Source organism: Lepus europaeus, chromosome 7, assembly GCF_033115175.1.
Source record: "Lepus europaeus isolate LE1 chromosome 7, mLepTim1.pri, whole genome shotgun sequence".
In the NCBI taxonomy this organism is placed as follows: domain Eukaryota; kingdom Metazoa; phylum Chordata; class Mammalia; order Lagomorpha; family Leporidae; genus Lepus; species Lepus europaeus.
Window position 1 is genome coordinate 15,357,188 of NC_084833.1, and position 14,226 is coordinate 15,371,413.

The 14,226-nt window shown below is 39.0% G+C and overlaps 1 protein-coding gene across 1 annotated transcript; it reads right to left on the bottom strand.

Moving 5' to 3' along the window:
- Window positions 1-4,627: 4,627 nt before the first annotated feature.
- On the bottom strand, window positions 4,628-5,623 carry LOC133764263 (olfactory receptor 5T2-like). The gene has a single exon (XM_062197936.1). The coding sequence runs from the start codon at window positions 5,576-5,578 to the stop codon at window positions 4,628-4,630; it is 951 nt and encodes a 316-aa protein (XP_062053920.1). The 5' UTR covers window positions 5,579-5,623.
- Window positions 5,624-14,226: the final 8,603 nt, after the last annotated feature.

Sequence of the window (14,226 nt, forward strand, 5' to 3'; positions counted from 1 at the left end):
ACAGAGATGGAAAAAAGTCTTCCAGGGCAGATGAAAATGAGGAATGGTGACAGATTACTTAATGGGCTCTTTGTAGTAGTGGAAATATTTTAGAACTAGAGGTAATTGTACAAAATGTGCATGAAAATTATTCTTTGTACAATAGCTAATGTTTTGGCCAGTGCTGTGGCATGGCAGGCTAAGCCTCCGCCTGCAGTGCCAGTATCCCATATGGGCACTGGTTCATGTCCTGGTTGCTCCTATTCTGATCTAGCTCTCTGCTTTGTCCTGGGAAAGCAGTGGAAGATGGCCCAAGTGTTTGGGCCTTTGTACCCACATGGGAGACCTGGAAGAAACTCCTGGCTCCTGGCTTCAGATTGGTCCAGCTCCAGCCATTGCAGTCTTTTGGGGAGTGAGCCAGCAGATGGAAGACCTTTCCCTCTGTCTCTCACTCTCTATGTAATTCTACTTCTCAAATAAATAAATAAATAAATATTTAAAATAAATAAATAAAATAGCTCATTTTCTAGTTAGTGAATTTTACCTCAATGAATTATTTTAAAAACATCTTAGCAGCTGGTGCATGGCTCAATAGGCTAATCCTCTGTCTAGCGGTACCGGCACACTGGGTTCTAGTCCTGGTCGGGGCACCAGATTCTGTCCCTGTTGCCCCTTCCAGGCCAGCTCTCGCCCGGGAGGGCAGTGGAGGATGACCCAAGTCCTTGGGCCCTGCACCCCATGGGAGACCAGGATAGGCACCTGGCTCCTGTCTTCGGATCAGCGTGGTGCGCCTGCCGTAGCGGCCATTGGGGAGTGAACCAACGGCAAAGGAAGACCTTTCTCTCTGTCTCTCTCTCTCACTGTCCACTCTGCTTGTCAAAAAAAAAAAAATCTTAGCTATATTTTACATGTTTGTTATTTGTCTGTCTTAAGTGAACTACATAATTTTATATTTAGCCATGTAATTTAAGGCTTTCTTAATAAAAAAATGTCTAATAGATGAAATAAAATAGCTGCCCATTTAATTAACTTATGATAGCTTTTAACTTTTTTTTTTAAGATTTTATTTATTCATTTGAGAGGCAGAGTTACAGACAATTCAAAGCCAGGAACCAGGAGCTTGTTTCAGGTCTCCCATGCAAGTACAGGAGCTCAATCATTTGGGCCAATTTCAACTGCTTTCCCAGGTCATAAGCAGAGAGCCAGATTGGAAAATGAGCAGCTGAGACACAAACTGGGGCCTGTGTGGGATGCTGGAGCTGCAGGTGGAAGCTTAGCTTGCTGCACCACAGTGTTGGTCCTTGGCTCATCTTTATAGCTGGGAATACTTGAATGATTTTTCTCTGAATGCACTCAACTTTAAAAACGTAAAATAAATAGAGGTGTGTGGCACAGCACTTATGATGAAGTTGGGAAGCGTGTATCTCATTTAGGAACTCCTATGTTCAAGTTCTGGGTTTGTTGCTGACACAACTCCCTGCTAATGAAGAACCTGGGAGGCAACAGTGATGACTCAAACAGTTGGGTCCCTGCCACCCGTGAGAAAGACCTGAATTTAGCTCCTCACTGCTTGTTTAGGCTCAGGCCTGTCCAGATGTTGTGGACATTGGGGAATGAATCAACAGATGGGAGCACTCTCTCTCGCTCTCTCCATTCTCCCTCATCTTCTGTGTCTCTGTCTATAAATTCAGTAAATGTAAAATAAAGCAAACAATAGATGAAAATAAGAGGGTTTTTGACTACCCTTAAGAGTGCTGGTAAATATTAACAATGAAATTATGCATTTTCCTTAACAAAAACATAACTTGTGTTCACAATGTTTATTATTTGAGAGTGTGATTTACAAAACATATTCCCTTTAGAGCCTTTAGCTCATTTTTACCATATAAATTCCATTTATGTAATTGAAACTTCGTTTATCCCTTTGTCTTTCTATCAGTACTTGTCCTCATGTTTTACCAAGATGAGTGCTCTTTACCATTTGTCACATCCAAGTTGTCACTCGCTAAGATTAAATTATGTGCTCACCAACAAAATATATTCTGCAGATATTTTAAATAAATTTATTTGCTATACTAAAGAATGTCTATTGTAAAAATGTATTCTTTTAATCAGCTTGCTTTTGGATTCATCTATATTAATTCAATTAGATAAAAATTCTGATTTTGTTGAATATATAAAATTAGGAATATATAATTATAGTCTCAGTTGCCTATTTTTTTTATTTGACGGGTAGAGTTATGGACAGTGAGGGAGAGACAGAGACAAAGGTCTTCCTTCCGTTGGTTCACTCCCCCAATGGCTGCCACGGCCAGCGCTATGCTGATCCGAAGCCAGGAGCTGGGTGCTTCCTCCTGGTCTCCCACGCAGGCGCAGGGACCCAAGCACTTGGGCCATCCTCCGCTGCCCTCCCAGGCCACAGCAGAGAGCTGGACTAGAAGAGGAGCAACCCGGACTAGAACCCGGGGTGCCGGCGCCAGAGGTGGAGGATTAGCCAAGTGAGCCATGGCGCCAGCCCTCAGTTGTCTATTAATTTTATATTCCTACTAGAAGACTGGAAATATTTTCTTTTTTTAAAAAAAGATTTTTTTTATTTATATGAAAAGTAGAGTTACAGAGATTGAAAGAGAGACAGAGGGAGAGAGAGAGAAAGAGAGAGATCTTCCATCTGTTGGTTTATTTCCCAAATGGCCACAATGGCTAGGACTGAGCCAGGCAGAGGACAAGAGCCAGGGGCTTCTTCCAAGTCTTCCACTTGGATACAGGGGATCAAAAACTCAGATATCTTCCACTGCTTTCCCAGGCACATCAGCAGGGGGCTGGATCAGAAGTGGAGCAGGGAGAACTCTAACCAATGCCCTTATGGGATGGCTGCACTGCAGTTTGAGGCTGAACCTTCTGCACAACAATGCTGGCTCCTGGAAATATTTTTTTTCTTACTCCACCTCATCAGCAGCACTTTGAAGTCACTGGTAAATTTGTGTCAATTGTATGAGTATGGAAGAATGTTTTATATAATTTTACATTATATTATCCAAATCATTTTAAAGTACATATATTATCCCTAAATAGTTTCTTATTTTGTGAATTGTCTGCATATATACTTTAGTTAATATCCTATGACTTTTAGTCTACTATTGTTTAATAATTTTATTATGTGTTCAAGATCTTTGCAATGCTTAATAACACACATACACGCACACACACACACATACACACACTAATTAATGGGGGCTGTCTTCATTCACATGGTGTAGATATGTGCAAATAATGATTAAAAGTGGCCATGACTGGGGCCTGAGCTGTGGGGCAGTAGGTTAAAGCCCCAGTCTGCAGTGTCAGCATCCCATATGGGTGCCAGTTTGAGTCCCACCTGCTCCATTTCTGATCCAGCTCTCTGCTATGGCCTGGGAAGGCAGCGGAAGATTACCTGAGTCTTTGGGCCACTGAACCCTTGTGGGAGACCTGGAGGAAGCTCCTGACTCAGCTCCAGCTCAGCTCTGGCTACTGCGATCATTTGGGTTGTGAACCAGCAGAATGGAAGACCTCTCTCTCCCTCTATTCACATATTTGGAAACGACAGTCACAGAGAACAAAGACAGCAGGAATGAGCTAGAGAGAGAGAGAGATCATCTATCCCCTGAATCCACTCCCAAATTGTTACAATGGCCAGGGCTGGGCCATGCCAAAACCAGGAGCGTAGAATCCCTTTCATTGTCTTCCACATGGGTGGGAGGGATCCAAGCACATGAAGCCACTATCTTTTGCCTTCTCAAGAAAATTAGTAGGAAACTGGATCAAAAGTGGGGCAGTCAGGATTCAAATCAGCACACCCATATGGGATGTTGGCTTTCAAGCCGTGGCTTAACCCGCTGTGACACAACACCAGCACCCCATTAAGATTCTTTAAAACAAATGTCCTTTGTGTACTTTGTGTTCTAAAATGGTAAACAGCCTTAATCATTAAGCATTAATGAATAATCTTGCTATAGTAACCTTATCTTTTCCTAGATTGGTTCTCTGAACATATGTCCCTTAGCAATGTCCATAGAAGTAATTATCCTAGTCTAGAGATTCATCTGTCCTACCATTCCTGCACACATTTAGGTTTTTAGATTGAAGAGTGTAAGTGCATCATTCTCTTACCTTTCCTTCAGAATTCACACTCTTGTGATGATCTTTGCATACTTGTAAAATTAGTAAAACTTGTATGTTTGCCTCTTGTTAATCATACACTGTATTAATTCATCTCCAAAATTCAGTTAAATAGTACACATAAGAACTAAGGAGAGGGGAGCCAGAGTGAATCTCTCATATCTGTATATCTATATCTAGCTATCTAGCTATCTATATATAGAGAGATATCCATAACTTGTACAGCTATTAGTATCTACATGGAAACACAATTAGTATCTACATATAAACACATCTATGTGGGATCTACATAATCAATATGATCATAGCACAAAGAAAATGAAGGAGTTTTAGTCTGCATGCAGAAACAGCATGTGCAGAGGGTTGCACAAGGTCTTTGTTTTAAATTACCAAAAAGAAATGAATTACACCAAGAAACTAAAACAAAAGTTTTCATCATAACTTCTTTATATTGAGGAGCCGAATATCACTGTCAAAGTTCTCAATTGAGTTATTAGTATGAAAAATAAACTTTATTGATAAACTTATTATTCCCAAACACTTTTATCATTGCCTCTTTTACATCTTTGTTCCTCAAACTATAGATGATGGGATTCAACATTGGGATTACAATGGTATAAAATATCGACACTATCATGTCATGCTCCAAAGCATAACTGGAACTTGGTCTCACATACATGAAAAGCACAGTACCATGAAAAATGGACACTCCAGTTAGGTGGGAGCCACAGGTAGAGAAGACTTTGCGTTTCCCTTCAGAAGAACGCATCCTCAGAATGGCTAAGAGAATGAAACCGTAGGAGATCAGAACAATTAGTATAGTGGATACTTCTATAGAGCCCGCAAAGTAGAAGAGTAGAAGCTGGTTTATGTGGGTATCTGAACAAGAAATGGCCAGGAGAGGAGGGATATCACAAAAGATATGTCTAATTTCATTGGATCCACAGAAAGACAGGCTAAATGTGGCCACTGTGTGCACAATGGCATGCAAAATTCCACCAATATAAGAAGCGATGATGAGAGGCACATAGACACTGGGTGACATGCTCACTGAGTACAGAAGTGGGTTGTAGATGGCCACATAGCGATCATACGCCATGGCAGCTAAGAGAAAGCATTCTGTGGTTCCAAGGGTAACAGCAAGAAACATTTGTGCTGCACATCCCAGGAATGGAATGGCTTTATTCTTTGATACAAAATCTACTAACATATTCGGGGTAATAACTGAGGAATAGCAGGCATCTACAGAAGACAACACACTCAGAAAATAATACATGGGGGTGTGGAGCCGGGAATCCCCAATGACCAATACAATCAGTCCTAAATTTCCCAAGAGGGTAAAGAGGTAGATTGCTAGAAACAGGAAGAAGAAGATGATCTGAAGTTCAAGATTCTCTGTGAAGCCCTTCAGAACAAACGTGGTAACTTCACTGATATTCTTCATGCTGAAATATCATAAAACAAACTTGAAGATATTAATAAAATTACAGTTCAATTTACTACAAAAAGGACAAACAATACTGTGAACATAATTTCCCAAAAGTGGATTAGAAGACAGTGGCATGATGATAGATTGGTCGACAGTTCATGCCACTCACTGCAGAATCAAATGGAAGGTAGGAGTGATTGAACTCATGTCATTTCTAAAGTAATCAAGTCACATTTTAAATTTACCACTGAATTCTACTAACTGTTTTCATATTAAAACTCGATGTGAGTATCTAAAAATATTATCCCGACATCTAAATAAATGAGATTGGATACCAGTGGGCAAAGTATTAGAATAGAATATCAGAATTCTAGACCTTTCAGCAATTGTGCACTTTACAATGATTTACAATAATCTAATCAAATGTAGAACACTCCTATTCCTCTTTAATTGATACTGATACTAATTAAAATTTTAATTAGTTTATTGTTTTAGTTTTGTAAAATTTGAATAAATATTGATGGAAACTTTATGACAATAAAATCAACTTTAACAATCTAATGTACTGCATTATATTAGATCTATAGCTCATTCTATATGATTAATTCCATTAAAGCATATTTTACCATTTTTTGTTGTTCTACCCATGATGAATTTGTGAATTGTAAAAATTTCTGATACATAAAATTGCACATGTAAATTACTACAAATTTACTTTTATACTACAGAAGGATTAATTTTGCTTTGGAAAATATACTACAGTTAACTTACTCTTGATATAAGCATTTATACTAGATGCCTAAGAAAAATAATACTGGGCATGACTAAGTTACTCTTAACACATTTTCAAATAATTCAGAGTTATATAGAGAAAATTATTATAGTTCTTGGAGATTACATTGAATCAGATCAGCTCTAAAAGATGATAGAAATTTACGTATAGTAATCTGATTTGGATAGAAGGAAGAAAGCTCCATATAGCTTGGGCTAAATGATAAAATGCTAACTTTGCAAAAGAGGAGAGCAATGATAACAGTGGTTTATTGAGCATTTGCTTCAGGCATGGATTTTTCTGTGCACACTACTTTATTTAATCCTGTGGCAATTTTCATAGCTAATATTGCCTGAGCCAACATTCAATCCTGGGTCTCCCTCACAGGGCATTTACTTTCTGCTGTTTTTCACTAATTCCTACTAAACCATGGCTTGATTCTACAAAAGGCCCACACTTGGTCCAAGAAAATAAAACACAGCCTGATTTTTTTGTATTTAGATTTTTTTAACTTTTGCCCTTTGCTTTATTTTTTCAGTTTCCTGGTTTTATTTTTAAATTACATTTATTTTTAAGATTTAATAATACTTACCATTTTGCCATAATCATTCATATGTATATATTATATACATACACATACATATTATTTTTCTGCAAAACACATGTTAATGTCACTTAATATGGGATTCATTGCATTGCGCATAAAATGAGTAAAGGACAGTATATCATGTAGATTATATTGTTAACAAAGATGGATAGTCAGAGGTTACTGTCTTCATGCAAGAAAGATTTCAAGTAATTGCTCTTGTTCTATAATCTTGTTAGAGGGGTTCCAGGCCTCTCCCTGGAGGCAGCTCAGGGGAATCCCCTGTGTCCTGCATTCAAGGAAGCTTTTAGATTCTATAACACTGTGCTGATGTTTGTAGGAGGATTTGGGGGCATTCATCATCCAGAAAATCCAACCTACAGTTTCCCAAAAGAGGAAGAAGGAGAGAAGAAAGAGGGACCTCATACTCACATCCATAAAAATTCTAGTCTAAATATACAGTGGGTGCTCAGTTCTTTCCTTAGATGGCCACAAGCTTTGTCAGATGTATTTCTCTTCATTAAACTTTGCAAAAAGCAAAATAACATCCAGGTAAGTTAGATACTGAAAAAAACAAAACAAAAGCCAATTCCTACCTCAGTTTCCATTATGCTTTGCCTCACATCTGAATTCTATTCACGCATGCAATAGGCTAGAAACAGAGTTTAGTATGAGGACTTGGTGTTTCCTAGCTAAAAGCTACAGGGTAAAGTAACATAATTGTGACACTCTAACACCTAGACACCTTCAAAGTATTTGATATCTACTCTTACCTGAGAAAACAAGTGCAGGTTTAGTTGCACCATAAATGTGACTAATTTAGGTTGTTTATATCCACGAGTTCAACTGCTGATGAAACCCACAGAGGATGACCCTGGGGAAATAAACCTAAATTATCTTCTAGTCAGTATAAGCAACATGATTACGTACTTAATAATAAAAACAGATAGGGTTCTGGAACAGGCACAACATGCTGCTATTTGTTGACAGAATATTGTTATTTGAGGTGTAATTTAAAGTGCTACAGGTGCCAGTTCTTGGCACAGTAGTGAAGGCAATACATGGGATGCTTGAAGCCCATATCAAGCACCTGGGTTTGAGGACCTGCTCTGATGTTGGTTCCAGTTCTCTGCTAATGAGAACCTTGAGAGACTTCAGTGACTGCTCCAGTTTCTGAGTTACTGCAATTCACATGGAGACCCAGATTGTTCCCAGGCAGAGAAGAAGGATAAAGATACCTCTTTATTTGCCCCTCTACCTGTCTTTCCTTCTCTGTGTATCTCTGCTTTTCAAATACAAAATTAATTAATTTAAAAAAGGCACTCCACGTCTGCATTTTCCTGATTAGTGATGCTGAACATATTTTCATACACCTGTTGACACTTTTCATGTCCTATTTGTAGAAAATTATATTCAGCTCTCTAGCCTCCTCCTCTGTTCTCTCTCTTCTCTCTCATCTCTGCTCCTTTTCTATCTCCTGCTCACTCTCTCTTCTTTCCGCTCTCTCTCTTCTCTCCTTGCTAGCTCCTCTCCGTCTCTCTCTCTTATATGCTCTCCTTCTCTCTCTTTTTCCCTCTTTCCCCCTTTCCCCCAGCCTGCTGAGTTTTCCCCAAAAAAAAACTCTTTCCATTAAAAAAAGAAAATTATATTCAGGTCCTCTGCCCCATTATTAATTATTACTATCATTGTCATTGTTATTGTTATTTCCTATTGAGTTGAAAGTGTTTCTCATTTTTTTTTCAATGTCAATTCCTTATTATATAAATGCTTTGCAAATATTTCCTTCTATTCTGTAGGTTGCCTTTTCTGTGTGCTGATTTTTGCCTTTAGAGTGCGGAAGCCTTTAGTTAAATATAAGTACCTGTCACGGGTGCCTACTGTCACGCAGCTCGACAGTAGCAAGTGGACGTATGACTTGTCAGTCATGGGGAAGAAAGGAACACCAGGACACAAGACTGTCTTTCCCATGGAGATTTTATTTCTTACACACCAGGGGTTTTTTATCACACTACTCATCAGCATGCTCATTGAGGTCAATACACTTATCAGTATCAATATACTTATCAATCTATACTATTTAATACATTTATCAATAAATTTACCACTATTATTTAATGTGACCTAACTATTTAACTACTTAACTTTTTAGCTTAACATAACTACTTACTTTCTACTTAACTTACTTACTACAATAACACTTAACTATCAGAGTAACACTATTTTCTTAATGACTAGAGGACTACTAAAATCAATACCATCAATATCAATACTACTTGAGCTTATTCATTAATCCACAGATCACAGTATACAGTGTTAAAGTAACTTTGAGGGCTATCCAGTTATAACAGTGTATGTACATCAAGGTCTCCAGCATTATTTGCAGATACCTTGCATGGGGTCAAAGCATAGTTATATGATATTACACATGACTAACATTATTTGTAAAAGCTACATTTTCAAGGCTCGTCTCACGGTCACGAAAAAGAGTGTCAGTGTTCAAGGTCCAGAGCTCCATGTCTTGGCTGATATGGATCTCGGATCAGTCACTTACAGGCAGGAAGTCGTGGGAAGGCTGCTACTCTGGGCAGTAGGCTCAAAGTTCCCAGGTGGACGGCCAGGCTAGAAGTTGGAAAGGTCCCCTGCTGAGAGGCCTTGTCCTGCTTTGTGGTCAGGTCTGGCAGTAAGCTGATAAGAGGTCCAGGCAAGACAATGAGGCAGCATCTCTGCTGGAGTTTTGAGCCCGTAGTCTCCTTGTGTCACTTAGCAAGGGAGCTAATGGGCCGGCTCTTAAGCTCCAAGTGTGAGGAGATCCAGAGGTTCACACGCACTGGGCCACACACACACTCACACACAGACAATGGGGTATTACAGCTCAGGGACAGTTCTGCAGGTCGGCTCGTGCCACTACCTGCTCCATGCAGAGCAGCGGGCTGCCTCTTCAGCTCTGGATATGTAGAGATCCAGAGGTTCATACACACCAGGCCATGATCCCCGAGAGGATGGAGAATGGTGCATGGGCTCCCTTTTTATCCTCATTTTCCAGCAGTCCTCCAGCTTGCCATGCTCCGACTTGTTGTCCAATCAGTGCTGTTTCCTCCTTGCTTGCAGTTGAACAGTCCAGTCAATACTGTTCCCACCTTACTTATGTTTGAACGGTCCAGTCAGCATGGGTAGGAAGGTATTGCCCACAGTGCACTGTTATCTGACTGACCAGAGATGTCTGATGGTTTGATTAGAAACGTCTCCCTAACAGCCATTACGTATTGCCTCAGCTCCTGACTTATTATGAATAACTCCACTTTACTTTTATTTTGTGGCTAATGGCAACTTTTCAATGTTCTACTGTGGAGTTTTCACAGTTCATCTCCTTTCCAGGTAAGTGGTGATCCGTGACTCTTTTTGAGATTCCTGTGAGATTCTCCACAGTACCATTTGACATGATTTGTTTATGTTGACTGGCTTTTGGTGTTCTATCCAATAAATCATTGCTGAGCCCAAAACACTGAGTCAGTTTTCTGTTTTTTTTTTTTCTAGAAATTTCACCCATGGATCTTTTATTCTTTTTAGATGTTTTCTCTTGTTAATATGACATAACAAAGTTAATATGGTTCCAAAATACAATTCTAAGAATGTAATGGCTCTTCCCTTACAGTCTGCCTTCCTCCTCCCGATTCTTTCCTTCTTCCTTTGTTTTGTTCTTTTCTTTCTTTTTCTTTATTTATTTATATTTAGTTTTTCTTTAATTTTTGAAACAGAATATTTTTATTTACATTGTGTTCAAAGGCTTAATGTTCCACTAAACAAAGAGTTTAATAAGTATAGGCAGTCGGCGCTATGGCTCACTAGGCTAATCCTCCACCTGCTGCACTGGCACCCAGGGGTCTAGTTCCGGTTGGGGTGCCAGATTCTGTCCCAGTTGCTCCTCTTCCAGTCCAGCTCTCTGCTGTGGCCTGCAAGGACAGTGGAGGATGGCCCAGGTCCTTGGGCCCTGCACCCGCATGGGAGACCAGGAGGAAGCACCTGGCTCCTGGCTTCAGATCGGCACAGCACACCGGCTGCAACGCGTTGGCCATAGTGGCCATTTGAGGGGTGAACCAATGGAAAAAGGAAGACCTTTCTCTCTGTCTTTCTCTCTCTCACTGTCTAACTCTGCCTGTCAAAAAAAAAAAAAACCTTAAAAAAAAGTATAGGCAAGGTCTATAAACAATAATCCATTCTAAGTGTCAATTTCACTCATATCAGTATATTTATATACAGTACATTTATATATTTGAGTATATATATTCATATATAGTAAATTTTAAAATAATCACAAATCATTATGCTATGCTAATATATCTATAAATATATATTAACTATCATAAATAAGAGAAAATGTGATTTTTTTAACTGGGATCCCATTTAATTCAGCCTAATGATCTAAGGTTGTATCTATTTTGTTGAAAAGGTCAGGATTTCAATCTTTTCTTCTAAGATTTATTTATTTGTCTGAAAGTCAAAGCTGTAGACAGGAAGAGACATAGAAAGAGAGATTTTTCCATCAATGGTTCGCTTCCTATATGTTCACAAGGGCCAGGATAGAGGCATTCTAAAGCCAGTAGCCAAGAGCTTGTTCTAGGTCTCCACGTGCTTACAGGAACCCAAGCAGTTGGGCCATTTTCTGCTGCGGTAAGGAGCAGGATCAGAAGTGGAGCACTTGGGGCATGAAACAGTCCCCTTTGGGGTGCTGGTGTCAGATGGTAGCTTTGCTTAACCTACTGTGTAACAGCACTAGCCCCTGGATTTCCTTCTTTTTTGTGGCTGAGCAATATTCCTGCTTCTATATAGACATCACATTTCTTTATCCAGTCATCAGTTGATAGACATCCAGGTTTGTCCCATGTCTTAGCTATTGTGAGTTGAGCTAATACAAACATTAGTACCCAGGAGACTCTTTCACATGTTGCTTTCATTTCATTTGGATACAGTCCCTGGAGTGGGATGGCTGGTCATAGGGTAGTTCTATATTGTTAGTTTTTTGAGGAATCTCCATACTGCCTTTCATAATGATTGTACCAGTTTACATTCTCACCAGCAGAGTATTAGGGTACATTTTTTATTCTCCACATCCTCAGCAGAATTTGCTGTTTTTGGTTTTTGTGTGATAGCCATTCTAATTGGAGGGAGGTGATACCTCATTACAGTTTTTGTTCATATTTCTCTATTGGGTACTGATCCTGAACATTTTATTAAATGTGTCTATTGGCCCTTTGTACTTCCTCCTTTGAAAAATTCTTGTTCATATACTTAGCCCATTTTTTAACTGTATTGCTTTGCTTTTCACCGGTTCCTTATGTATTATGGACACTAATCTTTTACAAGAGACAAGGTTTGTAAATATTTTCTCCATTCTGTTCCATGACTCTTCACTTCGTAGCTTGGTTACTTTGCTGTGCAGAGATGTCTTAGCTTGCTGCATTCCCATTTCTCCGGTTTTGCTTTCAATGCCTGTGCTTCTGGTTTCTTATACAAGAAGTGTTTTATTATGCCAGTGTCTTTCAGTGTTTCTCTTATATTTTGTCTTGCAATTTCATTTCTTAAGTTTAGGACCTTGATCCATTGTAAGTTGATTTTGCCATAGGGCTAAGGTGGGGTCTTGTTTCAAACTTCTTATTGGAAATTGAGTTTTCCCAACATTGTTTGTAGAAGAGTCTCTAGTGTCTCCAAGGAGATATTTTAGCTTATTTATCAAAATTTAGTTTTTTGTAGATTTATAGATTGCTTTTTGGGTTTTCTACTTCATTTCATTTGTCTGCATGTCTATTTTTCTTCCAGTACCAAGTTGTTTTGATTTTAACAGTCCTGCAGTATGTCTTGAAATATGACATTGTGGGCACTCTGGCCTCAGAACCAGCCCTTAAGGCATTTGGATCTGGCTGAAAAGCCCATGAGAGGATTTCAGGCATGGAAAGCCAAGACACTCTGGCAAAAAAAAAAAATGATCTAAATGAAAGATCTCCACGAGTGAGATCCCAGTGGAAAGAACAGGTCATCAAAAAAGGAGGTACCTTTCTCTGAAGGGAGGAGAGAACTTCCACTTTGACTATGACCTTGTCTAAATATGATCAGAGTTGGTGAACTCAAAAGGCTTCCATAGCCTTGGCAACTCATGACAAGAGCCTAGGGTGACTACTGATAGCATAAACAAGAGTGTCAATTTGTTAAGTCAACAACAGGAGTCACTGTGCACTTACTCCCCATGTAGGATCTCTGTCTTTAATGTGTTGTCCAATGTGAAGTAATGCTATAACTAGTACTCAAACAGTATTTTACACTTTGTGTTTCTCTGTGTGTGAAGTCTTTACTTAATATATACTAAATTGATCTTCTGTATATAAAGATAGTTGAAAATGAATCTTGTTGTGAATGGATTGGGAGAGGGAGTGGGGGAGGGGAGGGATGTGGGTGGGAGGGAAGTTATGGGGGTGGAGCCATTGCAATCCATAAGCTGTACTTTGGAAATTTATATTTATTAAATGAAAGTTAAAAAAAAATGTTCAGGATCACTAGCAATCAGGGAATGCAAATCAAAACCACAATGAGGTTTTACCTCACCCCGGTGAGAATGGCTCACATTCAGAAATCTACCAACAATAGATGCTGGAGAGGATGTGGGGAAAAAGGGACACTAACCCACTGTTAGTGGGAATGCAAACTGGTAAAGCCACTATAGAAGTCAGTTTGGAAATTCCTCAGAAACCTGAACATAACCATACCATACAACACAGACATCCCACTCCTTGGAATTTACCCAAAGGAAATTAAATTTGCAAACAAAAGAGCTGTCTGCACCTTAATGTTTATTGCAGCTCAATTCACAATAGCTAAGACCTGGAATCATCCCAAATGCCCATCAACAGTAGACTGGATAAAGAAATTATGAGATATGTACTCTATAGAATACTATACAGCAATTAAAAAATTGAAATCTGGTCATTTGCAACAAAATGGAGGAATCTGGAAACCATCATACTGAGTGAAATAAGCTCATAAGATGATGACAGATTAAAAGCAATACTATATTTGAGAGAAAGAGACAACTAGTTTCAGGGACCATAAACACCATGAAATGCCCAAACCAGTAGATAACGTGTGATTTCATAGCAGATTGGTCTTATTTCACAAAGGGTGTAGCACTATAGTGAGGGATTCATCAGCGTGGAATGATGTAAAATGAACAGAATTCTTTTCAATGAAAACTTTTAATATGAGTACACACCAGATATAAAATGTTCATATACAGTCACAATTTATCTTAGAAAATTT